The following is a 23,319-nucleotide window of genomic DNA, read 5'->3' as shown; positions in this document are numbered from 1 at the left end:
TCTTGGGAAACTAAGGAGTTTAGTGGAAATATCCTGGAAAATGATTTTTGTTGCCATACAAAAACAGATTTTCGACCGATTCCTCATATAGAAGAGCTAAATAATGTAGTGCGATCTGAAGGTTCGGTTCATATATAAAGTTGAATCAATTCGTAGGGACCGTCGAATGGTTAAACGGATCGACTCGGCTGTTGATGCTGATTTGAATATACATATATAAGTACTAATGGGGTTGGCCCATCTCCTCTGGCAAGCCCACTTCCATTGCTATCTACTCTGCTCTTGTCTCTTTCTGTTTATATCTCGCTCTGTTTCATGTTGTCGAGCTCTTCAAGAAATACAAAACGTTTTAGCAAAAAAAAAAAGATTGTATTATTAATATAAGTGTTTAATTATGATTAGAATCGTTTTTTTTTTCTTTTGTTTTTTGGTTTTGTTCTTTGATTTGTCTTTAAACTAAGCCGCTTGCTCTGTCGCTCGCATTCATTTTAGTTCCATACAATCTCGTATTTACAATATTGAGTTAACAAACTTTTAGTTATACAATACACAATACACTGGAGTACATCAATTTGTTAGACTGCGACAGGGACACACACAAAAAAAAAACATGATTTTTATAATAATAATAGTAATAATAATATGTAATACAAAAGAAGTCAACGCTCGGCAGGCCGAAGTTTTGAATGGACTCCAAGCTAGGGCCCGACTTGCGGCTATATACAAACGATTTTCAACGCGAATCGGAGAACGCTTTTTAATTGTTTTGGTAAATATGCAAAGTTTTTCAAAAGAATTGGTTACATTTCTGTCGAATGGACCCCCTAAGCCCCAGTTGGAGTATGTTTACATAGCATTGGTTACACATTTTTTTTTTTTTTTCATTTTTGGTATGTCTAGGTAAAAAAAATATGTGATTTGCATTTGTGTTGGAAAAAGTCATTAGAATAATACATTGATCATAATGTTGGTTGATTTCTTAGCGTGTATGTGCCGTCATATCTTATGGTATTTATCATATATATAAAAAAAAAACACTATGCAACATAGTAAATGAAAAAAGAAATAAAACAGATTTTTCAACAAAAAAAAAATCAAGTTTAACTAGAGAGTTTGCATTTAAAAGTTATAAATACTTTCAGACAATTGCATTGACAGTTCGTGTAAAATAGAAAACAAGAGCTTAAGCTAAAAAATTGTTATAAAAACAAAAACAAAAAAAAAAAAAACATACAAGAGATCAAAGCTTGGTTAAAAATTAAGTGGAATACATGGGCCTTAGCCTTGTGGAAATTTTAGACATATTTGTTTTCTGAAGACCAATTCCAGACAGTAAATTAAACAAAAAACAATAACTAAAAAAAACATGTTACATAGTGCGCTTAGTTGTTGCTTCTTGTTTTCTTGTTTCCTTTTTTTTTTTTTGGCTACCTTTTTCTCTTATTTTTGTTTTTGGTATGCGTGTTGTTTAAGGAAAGATAAGTCTCGATCGTCGACAATTGTCGCGCCATCATAAGTTTAGGGTTTGCCATAGAAACCTATATATACCTCTATATATATATATATATATATATATATAGGGAGAGAGAGAGCTATAGATCGCGCGCCTATAGCGTCTTCAGCATGGTCGCCTTGCCGGCGCTGCTCTTGTACGTCTCGTAGGAGGCGGCAGCGGCGCCCACATGCAGCTGCGCATAGCCGGAGCTATTGGCGACGGCTGCAGCAACTGCCTCGGCCCCATTGACCACCGACGGCGATATGGATTTATGTGGCTTATAGCGTTGCAGCATCTCCGCGGAGGTGAGCTTAAAGGTTTCGCACATTTGGGCGCGCACACGTTCCATTAACTGATCGATGTCATCCTTGGTGAGTCCCTCGGTGCTAACCGGCGGCAATGTCGTAATCACAATCCGTCCAGCGTTCAGTATTTTCTTTTTATCATTGAGGAATGTACAATAGGAGCTAAAGACGACCGGCAGTATCGGTATCTGCTGATCGATGGCCATGTGAAAGGCGCCCTTTTTGAACGGATGCAGTTCGCCGGTGTTGCGGCGTGTACCCTCCGGGAATACCCATAGCTTGATGCGCTGCTTCTTAATCCGACGATTGACCGCATTTAGCGTATCCCGCGCCTTCTCACCGCGCACACGATCAATGAATATGAGCCCAGCCAGCCAGGCGGCCAAGCCGAATGGCCAGGCATAGAACAGCTCCCGTTTGGCCACCACCGTGCACTTATTCATCACGTGCCAGATGTTGAACATGCCTGGCACAGGGGTCAAAAGATTTTGATTAGTTTCCATTGGCTGTTGCGGGTTGCCTTTTGCATATTTACCCAGCACATCCAGTGAACTCTGATGGTTAGCGACAATGATGCAGGCCTGATCCTTCTCCAGATGCTCCTTGCCGCGCAGCTCCCAGCGCAGGCCAATTAACGCCGTGACCCGATGACACCAGGTGCTCGCCCAGCTGCAAGGATTCAGATTGCAATCAAATACATTTCAGATAAGAAGCCAGCAGAGGCTGTACACTTCTATCTTTCTTTATATGTGTCTGTGTCTTTAAGGGTATTCAATCTTCGTTCTAAATACAGCCTTTCAAGTCCGCCCAATCACAGAGGCTTTCCAATTATGAGCCGAACACTTTTAGGATTCCGTGTAGAAAATATGCAGTGACAACAAAGTGGGCGTATAGTCAAGTAAGTAAATCTCTGTCTAATATTGAGTTCCCATTTTGATTTCTGGCTTGCCATCCCGTCCACCTGTTAACGATGTTATGCACGACAATTCAACAGGATGCCCACTTCGTCATGGGAGCGGTCCAGGCCCATTAAGCGTTCGAACAAGAGCAGCATCTTTCCGGATGATGGATGTCGGCGACCCCAGCTGTTTGTTGCCTCGTTTGAACGGAAAACGGAACGTCCGCAGATGAGTCTGTTGCTTGGCTGGGAATATGGTCGCGAATGGCTAAAGGAACGCGATGAGTTTCTCCGTCACGATACATTCAAGTCGAACAAGCGATTCATTGAGCCGGACTATAATTGGTGGCTAAAGAAGCGCCAAATTGTGCTCGATCGCAGGAAGCTCTTTACGCGCACTCGCCGAGCGGCAGCGAATCACAAGAAGTGCTATGAAATGACCGCGTTCGACGAGGCCAGGCAGCTGCGGCAGGAGCGCGAGCTTCAGCAACAGCATCCCGAACGTGCCACCCATCTAGAAGTCAAATGCGAATGTGCCGATTGCAAGCAGAAGAGATGTCGCAACGCCGTGCCACAGCAAGCCCACGTTTAACGAACAGACACTGGCGCCAGCCAGGTAATGCGCTGAGCTTTACTTGGATTGGATGGCACGTGGCAAGGTAAGTGGCAGGTGCATGTCAAATGTTGACGCGCACTTTTTGACACTTTGTCAAAACCGGTGTGGGAAGGTTTGCTCATGTTTCTGTCAGCCCAATTGGCAGTGTTTTTTAAAAGCTATTCAATGTTACGGCGTTGCCACATTGCCGCTAAATGCATGTCCGGCAACACCAAACATTGTCGGGCAAACATAAAAAATCCGAGAAGTTTATCTTCTCGCTTATTCGAGAGGAGATTAGACGTTTGTCCCGTTGATTATTTGATTGGAACTAACCTTGCAGCGTTGCCACCTTGCTATTTAATACATGCCTGGCAACACCAAAGGAAAATTACGAGCAGCTTTTCCTATCAATTTGTTTGATATGAAGCTAGCAATGCAGCGTTGCCACTTTGTCGTTAATTGCATGTTTGGCAACGCCAAATATTGTTGGCCACACTTAAAACATCAAAAATGCGAGCAGCTTAGCCTTTCGACAATTCCATGCAAAAATAGCATTTCAACGTTGCCACCTTCAAGTAAATTTCACATATGGCAGCACTTCACAAAAAAGTAAAGGATTAAATTAGAAATATTCGGATATTTATTCCGCTTATCAACATTTAACAAGCGAAAAAGAGCACAAGTCGATCTCATTGTCAAATTTTGACAAACACATTGGCAATACAGTGATGCCACCTAGCAATGCACTGCAGCTCTGGCGACACCAGACAGAGCTTGCTTGATAAGTATTTTTGATATACGTGTTTACATTATTAGCCTGATTGTCCTGAAGAAATTTGGTGTTGCCACATGGCAATAATTTAGACATACGGCAATATTGAAACTCATTCATTTTGCCTGTCAACGTAGTTTTGGTAATAAACAAATTGATGAGTTAGTTTATACCTATGTAAAGAAAGGCAATTGCCGCCAGCTCGCTGTTGGCGTTGCCAGACTGTCACAAAATGTAACTTCCTGTCAAATTAGGCAGAGCCGTTCAAAGCTTGACAGAAACATGAGAAATCGCCGCCTTAATCACAAAAAATTCTAGAAAAATTCTAAACAAAACTTTCCCTCTCAGTTTTACTCTCAGTTTATCCAATAAATGATACACGACACGCTACAATTTGTTATTTTGGCACACCAGCTACAGAAATTCATACGCAATTCTCGAGAAGATCGGCGAGCGCACAACAGCTGCCAAGGTCGAATTCTGAATGGGTTGGACGACCGCACCGCTCAAAATTGTTGCCATCTAACGAGATGTGACCCTGGCCACAGCCGGCTCCATCAATAGATCGCTCGTATTGTCAATTTCCAATTAAAATGCAAAGCACGCTTTGCAACAAAATACGAATACAAATAATAATTGTTGTTTTGTTTTTTCTTCTTCTTTTTCTAAATACCCCAATGCCTTTTGGTGCAGCACGAATGGGCGGCTGCGGGGCAGCCAAGCTGTCAGCCAACTCTGATTACCATCTATGTGAGGCGAATGCATGCGCTGCAGCTTGTGCTCGGATATATGCAAATAGTTGTGCAACCACACTGAAGCCCACATGGGACTTGGGCGACAAGGCAGGCACTGATAGCCGACGCGTCAATACTCTTACTAGAGTTAACTTAATTCGAGCTGCGGAAATCTATATTCATATATATTAAAATTATTGCAAGAGTATTGAATGCAACCAAAGCCAGCCTTGCATTGAAGATTTTAATAGAAATAAAATATATAAGAGAGTCAAACCCCTTTCAAGATCGCACTACTTTAATATATAGCTCTATGCTAAGAATCAATCGAAATTTTCTGCATGACGAAATACTCTTATTTTCCAAGATATTTTCATCAAACTCTGCGACATTTACGAGCTTCACTTTTCCCACATCTCTGGCAAACCGTACGACAAATCTCTACAAGAGTATTAAATCTTCGGCGTGCCGAAAATGTTCTCACTTTTACGTTTCATGTTGCCAAAATGCTAAGACTGGTTAAAAATTCTATTTAACTTTTTAAAAATATGAACGAATCTGCAGAATGTTCAGTAAAAAATTGAATTGTTGTGGAAAGGGCACAAACCACAGGCAGGAAGCTGGTTCAAACCTTTTTATGTAGTACATGTGCTATATGTAGCCGAAACTATCAACGGGCGTGACATAGTTATGGGACCCGACAGCAAGCGTATTGTGTACAGAATTCGGGCATTCGACTTTTCGGGGCGAGCGCCCAATTTTCTTTTTTGGCTAGCTGAGGGTTACGGCAGGCCCCAATATGTCGTGAAATATTGCTTGGTTATATCACAAATATACATATACATATATATATGTAATATATCTGTAGATATTTGGAGTGTCTGCTTGGCAATCGATTGACGCACACCTGCAGCTGATGCATTCAAAGCAATTATAATATGATTAAAATTGTACGAATTGTCATTAAATATGAAGAACCCTCACTCTATCTTGCTGGCCGAATGCCCCAAAATATGCACACCCTGGGCAACTCGGGCGACCTCGCCAAATTGCCAGTTGGCGTTGGCGTGCGCCGCAAACAGAGCCCCGCAAGGGGTCGGCACGTGTCAATTGCACCGCTCGCACCGCCCGCCGTCCCGCTGTCGGCGCCAAACATGCGTTGTCCTTCACACAATCGGAGCCCAAACAAATGTCGGTTCAACAAATAGAATACTTAACTCTGTTGCCCCTTACCCCTGACCACGCCCACGCCCATGCCCATGCCGCTGCCACCCAATGCAGGTGTTCCCAAGCTGCATTTGGCTTTCAAAGTCTCGTAAATATTGATAGTTACTTAGCTAGCCAAACTGAAAGGTCACAAGGTGACAGGCGGCACAGCAGATAAAGGAAATCACGGAACAAGCCTATTGAGCAAGGTTGAGAAAAATGATTTGAGCCGCAAACTGGTTCAAACCCGAAATTTTATATACTTATTTATCAACAGCCTTAAACCCAAGTGAAAGGCAATCGAACGTTAGCCTATTTTGTCAATTGAGCAAGGCTGCAGAACAGATTCGAACCGCAAACTGGTTCAAACTCGACATTTTTACTTTCTGTTTTTCCTATGAGCCGTCAGAAATCCATCTTCATCTACTGCATTTGTCTGTAGCTTAAATTTTTAGAACTGAAATTGATTCCTTTATTCAAGTTTTTAAAATATAGAAAGGAAGTGAGCCCGATCTGAGAAAATACTCTAGATAACGCAACGTAAACCTTATGTCGGATTAGCTGAACCAAGAACAGTTGAGCTTAGTTAAAGTTTTTTATTCAAAAGTTTTTTTCTGTTCAAAAAAAAAAGTTTGAGATCCTAACTCATCGAGCCTGCCCATATTTGGTGGCAAGTAAACATTATGATATAATTCTACGAACCTAAAACGAAAATGTTTGGGATCTTGGCAGTAATTTGGAATGTAATCCCCATAATCCTAAAAAAGTTGTGGCTAAAGTAATTCCCGTAAAGTACAAGCTCATTAAACTTTACAATCTTTTCGAGAACCGAGATTTTTAACATAATCTAATTAGAATCCGAATTCTTATGAGCGGGAATGTATTATTAAGGCCTAGCATTAGTTGTGGGGCCCGTAACCCTTGACATCATTAGCTCGTGTGTTATTCGACAAATAATTAAAAAGAAATAAACAGACGACTGTCTAATTGTTACAACCTGGCAACTAATGAGACCCAGTCAAGGTCAAAGATGCCAGGTAGGGCACGTAATCAAAGTAAAGGTTTATCGAGCTCATATTTCCGGAACATATATATATATATATATATATATATATATATATATGTTTGTATGCATATGTGTGAAAGCCAAGCAATCAGAGCGAGTGGACAATGTGGCAAAGTGGTTGCAATTTGAGTAACTGCCGATTCCGTTGAGCACAAATAGTTATTATTGCCCGATTTCAATTGGCCAAGCGAGTGTGTCAACAAATCGACAATCTAATAGAGCAATAGACAACAGTCTATCGATTTCTGAATGCATAATCAATGACAATGAGAGGGCTGCAGGCAATCAACTTCCCACAGCAATTTAGCTGGCCACAAGTGCTGGAGGTCTAATAGGGTAATCGTTTATACTGCATTCAATTTTAATATACCCTCGTCGAGTGCACTTTCATTTTGCAATAGACTGTGCTCGGTTGGCGTTATCTAGCTGGCAACAAGTCTCATGGAAGATCGTCCAGATCGAAGTGCTATATCATGGAGCTGCCTCGGGAACTAACTGTTCAGAAATTATTATTTACTTTATGTACAACTTATCTAGGCTCCTCATCGAATAACACTATAAATATCGGGCCATTATATCGTATTACTTGCATAGGAACAATCGTCTGCAAGCTAAGTTCTTGTAAGATCGATCGAAAATTAAGTTCTTGTCAGATAAACTCTTTTGTTTTTTTTTTTTTTGGCAGAGCCCATCAATATCGGAACTACTATATCATATAGATATCGGTTGAAAATCAAGTTTCTGTCTGAACAACTTTTTGGCCTATGCATATATATCTATGCCCCTTAATTATTGATCGTATCAATATCAAGATGCAAAATCCTATCAAAAAAATTCCTATCACTATATCATTAACTATTATATATCTATCAAGAATATCCCTCATATAATAATAATTTCTTGTATTTGTTTATCAAGATATCTTAACGAAACGCGGCATTTATCGGGGTTCAAGCTATAGCTACAATCGGAACGATAGGCTTCTAAGCAAATTCTTGCAACATCGAACTACTTTAATCATATAGCTCTATATGTATTATCGATCAAAATATATGTGTATTCTTTAAGAGATCTAGAGCAAACTTTCCAATTGCGTGCCTCACAATTCTCGCCATATTTCGGCATAAACGTTATAATTCCACAAGGGTATTTCATTGTCGGTGTGGCAAACATAGTAAATATATTTCATATATATATATATATTTTTTTTTTTTAATTTTGTTTTCATACTCACAGTAAATTGCGCACATCGCAGGGCCGTGTGAGAAACGCCGGTATCAGAATGATCGAGTTAAACGAGACGATTCCATAATAGATTAAAAACTTGAAATAATATCGGAATATGTGGTTCGTCTCGTATAGAAAAGGCAGCATTAGCAGCACGAACAATCCAAAAAGTTCCAGATAAGAGCTCATCTTGAGTGTGTGTGTGTGTGTGTGTGTGTGTGTGTGTGTGTGTGTGTGTAGCCTGTCTGCCTGTCTCTCTCTCGCTCTATCTCGCTCTCTCTCTCTCTCTGGGTCTATCGCACTCTCTTTCGTTGATCTTTATGTCTCTAGTCCAGGCTCTCTCTTCTGTCTGCTGCAGTCGACGTCGCCGTCTCCGTCTCCGTTTTCGTACGTATTCCGCGGCGAGGCTTAAGGCAGAGCGGTGCAGTCTTTTCTGTTATGATCCTAGCTGCAATGTGGCGAAAGTAAGTTCCGTTTGTAATCGAGAGCTGAAAACCGTTACCGTTAGAGATGAGCGCGTGTCGAATTGTTAGATACCGATATGTTGTGTTTTCCCATGGAAAACCCAGAGCTGCAAATACAAAATATATGTATCAATATATATTTATATATATATATTTTTTTTTATTTGATTTTGAGCAAGTTATCTGCGTTTGGGCTGGCCACCCGTTGATTTTTGCACATTTTCAAATACCTAATTTGATCTTAATGCGAAATTTGCATTTACATGAATTTAATCTTAAACTAAATTTTAAGTGTTCTTCAATATATATATATTCACGTGTGCAAATCAAAAGGAAAGGAAGAAATTGTAATATGTAGACAATACTATCGGTATATATATTGCATTTAATACTTATTATAGGGCACGACACGCGCCCATCTCTAGCCTAATTGCTCTTTCAGCAATATTCCATTGTGATTGTTGTGCCATTTAAATGGACACCACTGTGTGAGTAACTGTGCAAGTGTGATAATGAGTGGGAGCGAGAGGTGTGCTTGCAAATGTAAATGCGACAGAGCGAGCGAGCCGAAGGGAAGGTTTTGCGTGCGCTTTGCGTCGCATTCTTTGCCCTGCTGCATTACCATGATTATTTGGCGAGTGCAGCAGCAGCAACAACAACAGCAATAACAACAACAAAACACACAACAGCATTAAAAAAAAATCAATTTAAATTGCCGAGCAAAACAAAACAGAGAAGAAACAAAAGTCAAGAGCTCGTTTTTTATGTGGGCGACATTATTGAGGTTTCTTTCTATGATGAGATAATTCAATATGATATGATTAAATTGCGCGATACACTGATTAACACAGCATATAATTACGGTAATTGCTTAATAAAGCAGAACTACAAATAATTATATATCAATAACTGCATTCGACTTGGGTTTTACAGTTATTTTTATGTAATTGCAAGCGAATCTGTGTCGAATTCTTTTGGGATTAGTTGGAGCTAAAATTTTCGATTCTATATTCAAGAATATTAAAAATCTTAGTGGCAAATATACATATATGGCTAAATTACTGTCTAAGTTTGTTCAGGAATATTGCAGAATTCCTCAGATATTGTTCTTCTCTCTCTTGTCAACTCCCAAAGCATCAAGAGCATATGCTTTGGGTTTTACAGTTATTATTATGGAATTGTGAGCGAAGCTGTGTCGAATTCTTTTGGAATGAGTTGGAGCTAGATTAAGGAATTCTCTTGCGAAATTTTCGGGCAACTATTTGCGAGTTTGGTGGCAAATTCTTTTGCCGTATCTCCTAACGCTTCCGCACTGAAAATCATTAGCTTTAGTTAAGAGAGGTATAGATTCTTTCACGTTCTATTCTTTTACAACTTATTCTTCCTAATATGAATACCACATAGGGTATTTGGGGTCTCACAGTTACAGGTTTTATGTATCGAAATGTAAACAAACTTCAGAAGAGAAGAAACTGCAACATTAGGCAAGATCCCCTGCAAGTATGCAGTACTAAATTGTATAAGAGAAAAAGTAGAAAAGGCACAAGTTGATAGTGGATAGAGTGTTACAGATACCCTGTAGACCCTGCCAGGCCAAAAGATATAAGGTAGCTAAGCAAACAAATATATTTTACGAAAATGATTCTTCGTTCTTTTAATACTGTAATAATATTTAAATGGAACTTTTCTCTAATGAGAATAGCGCAGCGTTTTAATTAACGAGTGATCACTGTACCTGCCAGACATCAATATACCTTTGTTCTAAGCCCTATTAACAGGTATCAGGGGAGCAATTGGGGCCAAACTTGGTTGAGCAGGATATCCATACGTGTATGCAGATGTATGTATGTGTGTATGCATATACCCTACATGGCCAGATGCGGGCACGTTGCATGGCAATTAATCTACCCGCTTGCAACAGTTACAGGGTATACCAGTGCAATAACTTTAAAATGATTTAAGTGAGCATCCGGTACTCTCTCTCTCCCTCTCTCTCTCTCTCACTCACGTGTACATGGCGAAAGCAGCGGCTGCTGTAAGAATTTATGATCTTTATTTGTGTGCAAGCCGGCAGGACATTGACCCACACACACACACGCACACACATAAACACAGCGCACACCAGAAAAAAAAACAAAGTAAATTTATGAAGAAAAAAAAAAACAACTTGCATCTTATGCTGCTCACAACTCATAGACATACACACACACACACACACACACACAGCTGCTTGGGTGCATGTGTGTTATGTCTAGGATAACTGTAAGCCGAATATTTTAGCGTCGTTCCGCCAAGCGCGTTTGCAAGCAAAAAGCAACAAGAACAAAAACGAAGTGAGGGTTGCAAAGGAGACAAAAATCAGCCGACGCCGCAGCAGCAGCAAAAAAAAAACACACGCGCACACACGCACACATGAACGGAAAGAGACGAGGTAAGGATAACAAGCAAAACAAATGAAAAATAAATAGAGTAACACGATAACAGTGCACAATTTGCAATTAAAATGCTTGTCTGCATTTATTATTGTTATTTTCGTTGTTTTTCTTCTGCCTTTTTCTCTTGTGCGTGCTTTGCATTTAATTCCTTTTTGTTTTGGCCTCGTTGCTGCTGCAGTCGCTGCGGCAGCTTCTTTGTGCAGCGGCTGTGCTTTGCAGCCGGGACAAAACACACACACACACACACACACATAGACAGGCAGGCCAGCATAATCTCTTCTCACACACATACACACACGCACACTCAAAATTAACTAAAGTAGCATTAATATAATACAATTGATGAACGGGCGACAACAACAATGCGCGCGAGTCGAGCCTGACGACAACACATGAAATTATGTTCAAGCATGCTGCATTTCTTTTCTCTATCTTCTTAGTCTCTCTGTGCTGTGTTTTTTTTTTTCGTTTCAGTTATGTTTTCGCTTTGATCTAAATAGTGAGGGTTTACGTTTTTTTTTTTTTTTGTCTTGATGTGACGCCGCTGCGGTTGACAATGTTGGCAGCAACGGCGACGACGACCGGGCGCCGTTAAAACGTAGAGCGCGAAAAATGTTGACAAGAATTTCCGTTACCGACGTGCTTGCTCTGCGGTGACGAGAAAAACAACAACAAATTGCAACAAAATTGATGCTTAGCAGCAATCTGTTAATAACATATTCGCCAATGTTATACTCAAAATGTACTGTTTTCATATGGATTTTAAACGCTTAACGAATGTCACACTTAACATTTACTCACCCAACGAATTGTAATGTGCTCTGGTACAGTATTGTAACGAATTGACGAACCGGCGGTGTGTGCATTAAGCGCAAGCTTTACTAATTATATCGAATTATTTGAATCGACACTCAGTTGGTTGTTACACCTGCTTAAGACTTTGGCGCGCAACTTAAATTAAAGATTATCTGTGCAACAGTCACAGCATGCGCAATATGCGCCAAAAATGAAAACCAAATACCATTCGATTTTATTTGTTTAGTATTTTTTTTACTATAATAGATGCTGCAAGGTATGCAGGATACTTGGCAGAACTCTCGCTTGTCCAAAAACATTGCTGTGTTTCCGCCTGTGGGCACTTGGCAACCGGCGAGAGACCCTGATCCCCACCACCCCGCCTGACCCAGACAAATAGCTTGGCATGCGGAAAACGTGTCGTCGAGTGAAGCCAAGGGGGAAAAAAAAAAACAAAAATATTATTGTTTACATGGGGCTGCCAAGCCAAATAAAAATAATGACACGCTGATAATCTGGATTGATCTCTGGGACGAAATAAAATCGAAATGACGGACAGCAGCCGTAATCGAAAATAAGCTAACAATCAGCAAGAAACGCTTTTAAATGACAATTACTGAATATAATAAACCACATTTAGCTCAAATCTAGCAGGCAGGAAGATCATAGACAGCGACATCCTTAAGAAAAAGAAAGTGTTTTTATTCAAACCATCATCTAAACCAAGCAGTATATGTTAATACCTCTTTAAATACTAAAAAAGATGGTAACACTGTCGGCCAGGCTGCCTAATTGAATTCGTTTCGTGCGCTACGCATCTGCACATGATGAAATAAACATCGTTTTACTTGTGCATGCCGAAGTCTGTATACTCTTGCGCGTGCATTTGACATAACAGTTGCGCACACTACATAAATGTTGACTTGCAGCTGTAACAAGCAGCGCTCAATAATCATGCGACTCTGTGCCTATGTGTGCTTTCACAGTGCGCTCTTTCGCTTACTCTCTCAGTTACGCTCAGCAACTCTGTAAGCGATCGCCAGTTGCTATGCCTACTCGCGGTGCGTCAGTGTGTGCGTGTGTGAGTGCTTTTGCTTGTGTGTGTGTGGGTAATTTGAGATAAGCAATGAGCGCAAAGCAGGCACATAAAGTCGCTGGCAGCGCGTCTGTTGGCGCACAGTTGGCCTGGAGCTCGACTTCGACACAGACTGTAGACGATTGTCGTGTAAATAAAATAATAGAATAACAAGCACAAAGCATAACGCGCAACACGTGAGCGAATTGAAATTCAAATAGAAGCTTAAACGAACAGAATGCCAGCCACAACAACAACAACAACAAGTAAGTGCACACCGCAAACCCCAACCCCGGTGCCAATTATTTAACCAACCGACCGCCCGCCCACCACAGTTGATGGCTACAAGCTGGGCAAGGTGCTCATCGAGGGCAAAACGAAGCAGGTCTACAATCTGCCCGAACATCCTGGCCTCTGTCTGCTGCTCAGCAAGGATCGCATCACAGCCGGCGATGGCGTCAAGGCGCACGACTTGGCCGGCAAGGCGGAGATCTCCAATACGACCAATGGCCAGGTATTTCGCCTGCTCAACGAGGCCGGTAAGTCTATTATACATACACATATTCGCCTCAGACTGACTCTCTATCTCTCTCTCGCTCGCTCGCTCGCTCGTTCTCTCTGTAGGCGTACGCACCGCCTATGTGAAGCAGTGTGGGGCGAAGGCTTTTATTGCCCGCGAATGCCAAATGATACCCATTGAGTGGGTAACCCGACGTCTGGCAACTGGCTCCTTTCTCAAGCGCAATGTGGGCGTGCCCGAGGGCTACAGGTCAGTAACATCCGTTAGGTTATCTACCTTGCATTTTGCATGCGACGGCGACGGCGACTGCGCCTTATCAATTGCAACCAACGTCAGTGACCCCTAAAGCGCCTCTCCCCCCCCCCCCGCCTCTTTCTGCCCTGCTCACCGCCCCTTGCTGGCTGCTGCGGTAAACAAATTGAGATACTATTAATGCACTGCATCGAGGTCATCCCCGCCTGCCCCCGCTGCCCTGATAAGCCGCGCATTGGCTGGTTAAAATAACACACACAATTATAGACGATCTTTTGATACCCTTTTAGAGGTTATTATCAATATCGGTTTACTATATCATATAGTTGCCCTTTTTTTTCAAAATGGATAAATAGGGTATTATGTTTCTGTGCAAATCTATGTAACAGGCCAAAGAATATATATATAAATATATTCTTGATCAGGACAGCGAGCTTAATCGATCTAGCCATATCCATTTGTTTCTTTGTCTGTATAAAATCTATATAAAGATAACTAAATCTTTGACTGAGTGCCCTGAAAATTGTCTTATGATCGGATCACAAATACCGATCGATTGATCAACTCGATAACTGTGTAGTCGAGCGAAGACTTTTATCGATAACTGTTTAATCGATTATGATTCTGACCCATTGCAGATTCTCGCCGCCCAAACAGGAGACATTCTTCAAGGATGACGCCAATCATGATCCACAGTGGAGCGAGGAGCAGATCATTTCGGCCAAGTTCGAGCTAAACGGTCTGGTGATCGGTAAGTGAAGAAGAAGTGAATTGCTGCAGCAATTCGAATTGGAACCAACTAAAAAAGCGTCCACTTTGCAGGTCAGGATGAGGTGGACATCATGCGACGCACAACCCTGCTCGTCTTTGAGATTCTCGAGCGGGCGTGGCAGACAAAGAACTGTGCCCTGATCGACATGAAGGTCGAATTTGGCGTTGACTCCGGTGGCAATATTGTGCTCGCCGATATCATAGATTCGGACTCGTGGCGCCTCTGGCCGGCTGGCGACAAGCGTCTAATGGTCGACAAGCAGGTCTATCGGAATTTGACATCGGTGACGAGCACCGATCTGGATACGGTTAAGCGCAACTTTATCTGGGTATCGGAACAGCTGGCCGATATTGTGCCGCGCAAGGATCACTTGATTGTGGTGCTCATGGGCAGCGCATCGGATACATCGCACAGCGAAAAGATTGCCACCAGCTGCCGTTCGTTGGGCCTCAATGTTGAGCTGCGCGTCAGCTCGGCCCACAAGGGTCCGGAGGAGACGTTGCGCATTGTCCGTGAATATGAATCGGTTATGCAGAATCTAATCTTTGTGGCCGTTGCCGGACGTTCGAATGGCCTCGGACCGGTTGTATCCGGCAATACAAACTATCCGGTAATCAACTGCCCGCCGGTCAAGTCCGATAACATGCAGGTGGACGTCTGGTCCAGCCTCAATTTGCCATCGGGCCTGGGCTGTGCCACCGTTCTCTATCCGGAGGCAGCTGCGCTGCATGCGGCCACCATTTTGGGACTGAGCAATTTCATGATCTGGTCCAAGCTGCGCGTCAAGCAGCTCAACAATTTCGTGACCCTCAAGAAGGCCGACAAGGAGCTGCGCGGCGTGCGCAATGTCTGAGCAGCAACATTTTGCCATTTACTCCATTTACATTTGTTTTTGTTTTTTTTTTTTTTTTTTTACATATATTTCTTTTCCCTAAACATTTATATTAACTATAACAGTTGTGTTTTAGTTTAGTTCGCACAAATACAATTTCATGTGGAAATAATTGTGGCGCCTTCTTTTTTGAATTGTTTAACGGTCGAGCGCAGGGTTTGTGTCTTGGCTAGCGTGCAAATTTCATAGCATGCTTTTGGGCTGCGCTCAAATTAATTTGTAAAAAGTCTCTTTTTAAGTTTGTGCAAAGAATTTGTCTCCGATCACTTGAGGTATATGCATATATACATAACATAGCATCTTATATATATATATATATATATATATATATATATATACAACATATTCATGTCCTTTTGCCTGTTGCTAAGCCAAAAAGTCGCCCAGTTTTAAAGCTTTTACCTTAAAGCTCTGCATCACGCCGAGCTTTTGTTGCAGGCATTGTATATATATACATCAGATTTGGTTCGGAAATCTAGATATATCCGCAAAAATGTTTTTGCTTAAAAAGCTCTAGTTTATCGAGATATATGATATTTATAGAAAGAAGCGTGGTTGGGAAACTTTTCTGTTTTCAAAGACAACTAGGCCAAGCTCTACAAATACCACATATATATATATAGTGTACATACCATATTCCTAGCATAGAACCTATTCTTTCTATAAAAGCACTTCCAAGTGTCAAGTTAACAAGGATTTTACAAACTTCGAGACTGTTTTTATTTATATAAAACGATTTTTTGATTCTTGAATTTCGTAATGTGAACTAGCTCTGATGACAAACTCTTCAACAATTTAAGCATGGCATGTTAAAGCATTTACAAATATGCAAAAAAAAAAGAGGCCCTGTAACCGATTGGGAATTGTTAAAGTTCCTGAACGAAAGTGTCCTGAACAAGTATTTTGCAGGAAAAGTTCTTTAACCAAAAGCTCTACTCGCTTTATAAAAAAGCAAAAGCTCTCTGCAGACCTCAACTCATCCAGACTTTAAACATTTTATATACTCTATACAGATTATGTCAAAGTGTTAAGCCTCTTGCCCATAGACTGCAGCAAAAGCCGTAAAGTAACTTCCAAGAACATAACCTCACTAATTATATATATTTTTGTAATGCCGTTATAATCCCTCTTCACAAATGCGATGAGAATACTCATGCAAATGGGCTGCTCTTCAGATTTCCTAATTGCAATCTAGTTAACATTTTTTTTCTTTTTCTCTCTCTTATCTGCTTTTGCGACTCGGCTAAATGCGCCGTAAGCCCACCCCACCCACTCTTCTCTACCCTTCCCATTCCTAGAAACGCTGCGCTACCTATCATCATTTTCCACACACACCCCCCTCCCTCCGCACGCTGCAACCGATTGACGCACAAGAGCTTAGCCAATGCCATGGAAACTGAGCTGCGTAGGTTTTGCATTCTGTGAAGGCGACAGCTGAGCTCTTTCACCCGCTTATGCCACCCCCCTCCCGGACAAGTGCAGCAGACTAAACAGTGATAAGAGAGTCGGATACTCGAGGCTGGGTAACTGAAGATGAAATCGGAGATTGTGCCAAGTGGAAGAAGAGTTGCCAGCGTTGCCAAGGCAAATTAGCTGTTCATTGTGGGTGGTTGGCGGGGGGGGGGGGGGGGGGGGGGGGGGGGGGGGCATACTGCGAAAGATGAGCAGTAGGTTGTGGAAGCCAGGGGGGGGGGGGGGGTTGGTTGTTAAAATGTGTTGAAGTGCGCCCCACACAACCTGCAGCCAATTAATCATACTTTAGCAACAAACACATTCATAATAATAACAATAATTTAGCATGTGGACCAGCGGGGCGAAGCGGGCCAAACAAATGCGTGTGCGTGTGCGTGTGCGTGCGTGTGCATGTGCGTCTGTCGAGTGTGAAGAGAGCAAGAAGCAGCAGGCGAAGACGAAGACAAAGACGAGAATCCCCCAGCGACAAAGCGCACATATTAAAAGTCAGGGTCAAAGTGCCATTGTGTTTGGCCCACGGTGCAGCTTATGCGGTCGCGGCCAGCTAACGGCCGTTGGTGTGAAAGAGAGCTGCTGCGCTGCGCTGCGCTGCGCTGTGCTGCTCTGCTTTGCGCTGTGTTCAGTTAATGGGCTGCGGGCAGCGGGCAGCGAAAGGGGGGCGCACGTTAAGCAGTCGGAGACGGTAACGACAATAAACAAAATATGAATGGCAAGGCAAATGTAACAAAATGTAAGAAAACAAGAAATGAATAGAAAACTTAAATGCATAGTCGACTTTCGAATGCCCTACGCACATATGTATACATATCTATGTATGTATGTACATATGTTGGTTATGCATGTGGAAATTACCGTTAATAAAAATCAATACACAATATTTTAATTAATGCCTCAGCGCTCATTGTTTAACATAGTGTTAATATAATGTACAGGCAAATACATATACATATACGTATGTGTACATCATATTATTTATCACACACATATGTGTACACATTTTGAGTTTGATTTTCAACACGCGCTTTAGTGTTTTTTTTTTTTTTTATATATATGTACGTATATTTTTTTTAACTCTGATATTGATTCAAGTAAAGTCAAGTCAAATAAATTGAACTTTTTGCGTTTCGGTTTTGTTTTTCTGGTTAATTTTCTGTTTCTACCGATTTTGCATTCTATAATTATCATAGTTTATCATCGATACACGAATAAATCAAATTTTAAAGCCATCTAATACCCTGAAAAGAGCATAGACAATTCCCCCCACATCAAGTTGTGCCATACCGAAGGATATCAAATTATTTAAAAAATATCATTATTTAGAATTTGATTCTGGAAAATATACATATGTATGTACATTTTGATAGTGATGCTTATTTTTTTAAAACTGTAAAACATGTGAAAATATATATTTACATACATACGTGTAAGCTTCTAGCGTCAAGTTCAATCCTGTCAGAAAATCATAAAGCACGTGGTAAAGAAAGTGTATTGAAAAATAACGTTGTCGTCGTCTTTGCTTTGCTTTGCATTGCGCAGCGGCTCAGAGGGGCTTGGGCCGTGCGGTCACCCAACGACAACAATGCCCGGCAATTGTTTTGCGGCGACAGCGACGGCGACGTCGACGTCGACGCCGACAGAGACGATGACGCGGCTATGTTTGCGGTTGCTGTCGTTTCCGTCTGCCCGACTGTCCGTTGGTCGCGACCAATCGGCGGGTGGGTTGAACGGGGAGGGGGAGGGTGGGGGATGTGTGTGCAAATGGCGGTGCTTTTGGCGCGGATCGTTTGCCAAAGCATAAAACAATTTTGTTACAAGCAAATGCCGCCGCCTCTTTGTCGATCTCTGCACACGTTTTCATTAACATTGTGTGCGTGCGTGTGTGTGTGTGTGTGTGTGTGTGTGTGTTCTGTCGCTTTTGCTGTGCGCCCTCTTCTGCCTCTTCAGCCTCTTCAGCTGCCGCAATTTCAGGCCGAGACTTCAACTTGTTGCTAAAAATATGCAAGACAGTAAGAGGAAAACCGGTTTTCAGCGATCATCAACTTGCTTGGCCTGTTGCTGGGTGCCAGTGGCCGCAAGCTATGGCAGCGACGGCATACATGCATGTATGTGTGTATGTACATATGTATATATGCGACTGTGCGACTTGATTGAGTTGGCTTAAGCAGCGAACGAAGCATGCACAAATAAAGCCAAGACAACAACAACATGCAAAAAAAACCAACACGTAATACAAGACGCGGCGCGGTGGGGGCCCTCAAACACGATCGTTCGTTGCGTCGGCCAAGCGCAAGCAGTGCGGGGGCAAAGCAGTTCACTTTTGTTGGCACAGCGAGCGGGGGCCTAACAGCAGGCAAACACACACACACACACCAACACACACATACAGGCAGAGTGGCAGCGATGATGAAGCCGCTGCCGACGCGACGGCGGCGTCGATTACGCGCGCATAGCCGGCTAGGCTTGTTGTTATTGTTGTTCTCATTCTCGTTGCTGCTGCTGCTGCTGCTGCTGCTGCTGTTGTTGTTGTTGTCGTTCTTATTGTAACCGCAAGTTGCGCTACTTTTGCGCTTATTCGGCTTCGCGCTTTAGTGTTATCTCGCTCACACACTCGTTCTAAGTCCATGCTTGCCAATTCACAATGTCACCCACCAGCCATAAATTCAGGTTAGGTTTTGTTTTCTTCTTTCCTTCTACACACATGCATGCACGAACGTGTGTCTGTGTGCGCACATTTGTATGAACATACATATGTATGCATGTATAAGTATGTGTGTATGTATGACAACTGACTTAACTGTGAATTGCTACGACTGCTGGCGACGATCGGTCGCATGTTAATGGACGACAGCCAGTGGAATCGCGCTCGTATGACGGCGTCGGTGCTGTGTTGGCGGTGGGGTGTGGGGTATGTGGTATGCCGGGGCTGGTCTTTGGACGCGGACATTTTGTGATAAGCGCACCGCGCGCGATCTGCCGATAATAAAAAACTTCAATAAAAACACATTAACAAAACAAAAATTAGCAATAGCCCGCGAAATGAATACAGAGAGGTAGAGAGAGCGAGAGAGAGCAAAAAAAAAAACACCGATCCGGATAGAATAGTCTATATAGCGGTTAACTGAACAGCTGCTCAAATATGTACATGCATGCGTGCGAGCGTCTGTGTGTGTGTGTGTGCGTGTGCCGTAATGCGCTCTGGGAACCGATCGATATCGGTCAATGTCGAACAACTACCGAGGTTATAGTAAAGGTCTACGAATAGCTCTTGAGCTTGATTACATTTCTACAGAGAGACTGTTGAAAGGTTTCCCACAGACAATACACATGCATACATGCATATGTATGTACCCGTCTATACATGCATACATGTGCATGAGCATGTGTGCTAGATGGATGCATGTATGCATGCATTTACACATGTACACATGCATGCATGTACATTTCTAATAGATAGATAGATAACAATCGCACTATCAGAGCTTGCAACTGGATTGTCGGGCTTTTCCACAGAGATTTCACGAATGTTTCTAGAACTTGTGCTTAGCCATAAAAGATTTCATAGCTAATTAGATAGTCAATAAACCTTTTGTAAATAAGTACCTCTCTGTGTGTGTACATACATACATACGTACATACATACATACATATGTATGTACATATTTGTATAGGTACGAGTCGTAATAACAGCTGTGCGAACTTTTTGACAAACATTTGCACTGCCTAACACATGAATATGTAAGTACAAATTTCACACGTTTTTTTATTTTGAATAATCTAAAATTCGGTTTAAAAGATGATTTAAGGGGTCTTAAAACAAATGATTTGGATGATATGTAATATGTATGGATGTGCTTGAATCACATACATATACATATGTATGTACATATATTAAAAAAGGATGCTATGTATGTGACTTCTTTTTGAAGCTTAAGATATTATAAAAATTTGCCAGATTAAATACACTTTAATTAATTAAATTCATAAAAAGCTTCTACTAATTATAACAGAATTAACATACGTCAATTCAGTTAACATTTGACTAACCATTTTTTTTTCCATTCTATTTTTGACAGTATTTTTTTTTTTTCTTTTTTTTGCTATTATCTCTTGCTTGACACTTTTAATTTGCATTGGATTTCCCAGAAAGAATACAATTTCGAGGCAAATGATTCATGAACTAATGAAGTCCATACATACATACATACATATGTACATATTTATTTTGAATATATCAATATTTAACTATAAATAAAGAATACGAGAGGAACGAGAGGAAATATTACCAAAAATTCAGTGAATTTATCGATTAATCGATAAGTTTCAGTATTTTACAGTCACATTTAAAGGGATAGGCAGGAGAAGCATAGGGGGGGGGAGGATGTGTCACCGTTTAAACTGAGCCAGAAACTTATTCGAAAAACTAAGGAAAGATTGGGAATAAAAATAACATGCATACATACATATGTACATACATATGTAAAACATATGCTGGCATGATTTATTAGGCGGACATCTTCCTTAGTCGGCCACACACATACATACATACATCTATAAGGTTGTCCGTTAGTAGAGCTTTCACTGTATGCATACATATACGTAAATAGCTGCACTTAATACATACATACATGCATGCATGCATGCATGCATATGCTTGAATGTACGCACACACTACCTACGCTGCATGCATGCATACATACATATGCACGCATGCACATACATACGCATGTACTTAAACACATGCATTTGCATACATACATACACACATACGTTTGCAACCCATTTTGTACTACATATAGAGTAAGTCCGCACCCAATCCATACAACATTTGCCTTGGCTAGGTCGAAAAAGCCAAAGACCCCTCCCCCCTCTGGCAGCATGCCATCCTTCAGTCATCCGCCCCCTTTCTACCATTGATTTGGCCTGGCATGCTGATTCCGAGCGGGGCACAGCTTCAGCTTTGGCAACGGCTGCAGGCGCTGTCTTAAGCTGCAGTCGCTGCCCTGGCGAAGAGCATGCCAAACGCCCCCGCTGCTGCCCGTGCAAAACCGTTTGCACTTAGCCAACTCTTGCCGCACGCACACGCAGCCCAACATTCACATGCACACACACAGGCACACACATGCATGCTTGTTGTGTGTTTGGCTGTGCATAAAAATTCGCGAGCCATTCTCATTCTCTGTACGCTTGTTTCGTGTGCTTTCATTTTATTTTGCTTTTTATTATTACATATTCTTGTTATTTTTATTTTTGCGTTACTCGTTTTATTTGCGTTGCTGTTTGCCGTTGTTGTTGTTGTTGTTGTTGCTGTTGCCTGCCTGCCAGCCTTTTGCTTTATTTATTTCGACTGGCTGACGCGTTCGTTCGCATAGTCCCCCCCCTCCCCCTTCTCGCACCATAGCCCAGTGATTTGCGCTCTTGTTCATCAGCGTGCGCTGTCTCGCTCTCGCCCATATCTCTCTGTTGGCAAACTGCGGCGCACTCATCAGTCAGTCGGTCTGGCCGTTCGTCTGTCGTTTTGTCTCTACGTCTCTCTGGCTCTCTTTTGCGTGTGAGTGCATGTCTGTCTGTACGTCTCCAACGTCTGCCACTGTCTGTGAGACTGTGTGCGTTGAAGTTGAATGTGCCGGTTTTTCAGTTGCTTCTGTTGTTGTTGTTGTTGTTGTTGCCGTTGGTCGTGTCATGTTGATTTGTGTGCTTGGCTCGGCTCGTCGACCGACCGAACGACCGACCGACAGACCGCACGACCGACCGACCGACCGACCGACCGAACAACCGCCTGCCCGCCCGCTACCCTGACTATAAGCGTCTGCGCTAGTTATTCGGTATTCTGTTGCTGCTAGCGCTGTGTCTCTTCCTCTTACATTTCTGCTTCATCTTCTTGTGCACACACACACACACACACACACGCAGACAGACAACTACGCAAACAACACCAAGACAATGCGCAGTAGATAACTGCCGCCTGGCCGAGCGCTGTCGCTGCCTCGCCCCTTGGCCCGCTGCCGCACATACTTATGTATCCATGGGTTACGTACATACATACACACAGTATGTATGTATGCATGTATGTGCATACAAATGTATCTATGGCAACACAGCGTGTGATATATATGTACATGAGCGCTCTCCAAATGTATGCTTGTATGTGCCTGTGTGTGTGTGTGTGCAGACAGCTGCTTTGTGTGTCAAATTGTAGCAAAAAAAAAAATACACACATATATATATATTTACGTATATACATACATATATTTTTTTATTATCTTTTTGCGTGCCGAGCGCTGAGAGCCACCCACCCGCTGGCGCATTTTGCACTATGCTCTGCTCAGCTGTGTGCTGTGAG

General features: G+C 42.1%; 4 protein-coding genes and 1 long non-coding RNA gene across 13 annotated transcripts in view; 2 read left to right on the top strand and 3 right to left on the bottom strand.

Moving 5' to 3' along the window:
* Positions 1-8,393, bottom strand: part of PsGEF (Protostome-specific GEF) — a 75,335-nt gene extending 66,942 nt beyond the window's left edge. For all 8 annotated transcript variants that reach the window (XM_070211350.1, XM_070211352.1, XM_070211353.1 and 5 more), the window contains exon 1: positions 8,309-8,393. The gene's annotated coding sequence lies outside the window, so the exon portion shown is untranslated. The remainder of the gene's footprint in view (positions 1-8,308) is intronic.
* Positions 371-11,875, bottom strand: Agpat1 (1-Acylglycerol-3-phosphate O-acyltransferase 1). 2 transcript variants are annotated; one of them, XM_032440613.2, is made up of 5 exons: positions 11,712-11,875; positions 8,804-8,872; positions 8,309-8,749; positions 2,336-2,469; positions 371-2,266 (listed from the first exon to the last, which is right to left on the bottom strand). In XM_032440613.2, the coding sequence occupies exons 3-5, from the start codon at positions 8,488-8,490 to the stop codon at positions 1,608-1,610; spliced, it is 975 nt and encodes a 324-aa protein (XP_032296504.1). In that variant the 5' UTR covers positions 8,491-8,749; positions 8,804-8,872; positions 11,712-11,875; the 3' UTR covers positions 371-1,607. The 2 variants fall into 2 exon arrangements, with proteins under 2 accessions (XP_032296504.1, XP_032296505.1); XM_032440614.2 differs by having other exon boundaries at positions 8,309-8,745.
* On the top strand, positions 2,612-4,712 carry LOC6633870 (uncharacterized). Its single transcript, XM_002056936.4, has 3 exons — positions 2,612-2,698; positions 2,795-3,357; positions 4,417-4,712. Exon 2 carries the CDS (start codon positions 2,796-2,798, stop codon positions 3,288-3,290), a length of 495 nt encoding a protein of 164 aa, XP_002056972.1. The 5' UTR covers positions 2,612-2,698; position 2,795; the 3' UTR covers positions 3,291-3,357; positions 4,417-4,712.
* A 1,283-nt stretch (positions 11,876-13,158) lies between the features above and the next one.
* Positions 13,159-15,618, top strand: Paics (PAICS bifunctional enzyme). The gene is made up of 5 exons (XM_002056934.4): positions 13,159-13,336; positions 13,406-13,609; positions 13,695-13,839; positions 14,481-14,593; positions 14,665-15,618. Exons 1-5 carry the CDS (start codon positions 13,309-13,311, stop codon positions 15,465-15,467), a joined length of 1,293 nt encoding a protein of 430 aa, XP_002056970.1. The 5' UTR covers positions 13,159-13,308; the 3' UTR covers positions 15,468-15,618.
* On the bottom strand, positions 15,500-16,589 carry LOC138911792 (uncharacterized). Its single transcript, XR_011417440.1, has 2 exons — positions 16,139-16,589; positions 15,500-15,981 (listed from the first exon to the last, which is right to left on the bottom strand). It is a non-coding gene; the product is annotated as an uncharacterized lncRNA (long non-coding RNA).
* Between the last annotated feature and the right edge of the window lie 6,730 nt (positions 16,590-23,319).

The sequence above is a fragment of the Drosophila virilis genome, chromosome X (genome assembly GCF_030788295.1).
Source record: "Drosophila virilis strain 15010-1051.87 chromosome X, Dvir_AGI_RSII-ME, whole genome shotgun sequence".
Lineage (NCBI taxonomy): Eukaryota > Metazoa > Arthropoda > Insecta > Diptera > Drosophilidae > Drosophila > Drosophila virilis.
Note: the sequence above shows the minus strand (reverse complement) of the source record. Positions and strands in the feature narration are given on the sequence as shown.

Bases quoted from the DNA above. Each gene is read 5' to 3' on its own strand.
- Agpat1 (XM_032440613.2), bottom strand. From the start codon at position 8,490: ATGAGCTCTTATCTGGAACTTTTTGGATTGTTCGTGCTGCTAATGCTG. The intron at 2,470-8,308 runs GTGAGTATGAAA...GAATCCTTGCAG, and splicing joins TGCGATGTGCGCAATTTACT to CTGGGCGAGCACCTGGTGTC. The intron at 2,267-2,335 runs GTAAATATGCAA...CCCCTGTGCCAG, and splicing joins GAGTTCACTGGATGTGCTGG to GCATGTTCAACATCTGGCAC.
- LOC6633870 (XM_002056936.4), top strand. From the start codon at position 2,796: ATGCCCACTTCGTCATGGGAGCGGTCCAGGCCCATTAAGCGTTCGAAC.
- Paics (XM_002056934.4), top strand. From the start codon at position 13,309: ATGCCAGCCACAACAACAACAACAACAA. The intron at 13,610-13,694 runs GTAAGTCTATTA...TTCTCTCTGTAG, and splicing joins TCGCCTGCTCAACGAGGCCG to GCGTACGCACCGCCTATGTG. The intron at 13,840-14,480 runs GTCAGTAACATC...GACCCATTGCAG, and splicing joins GGCGTGCCCGAGGGCTACAG to ATTCTCGCCGCCCAAACAGG.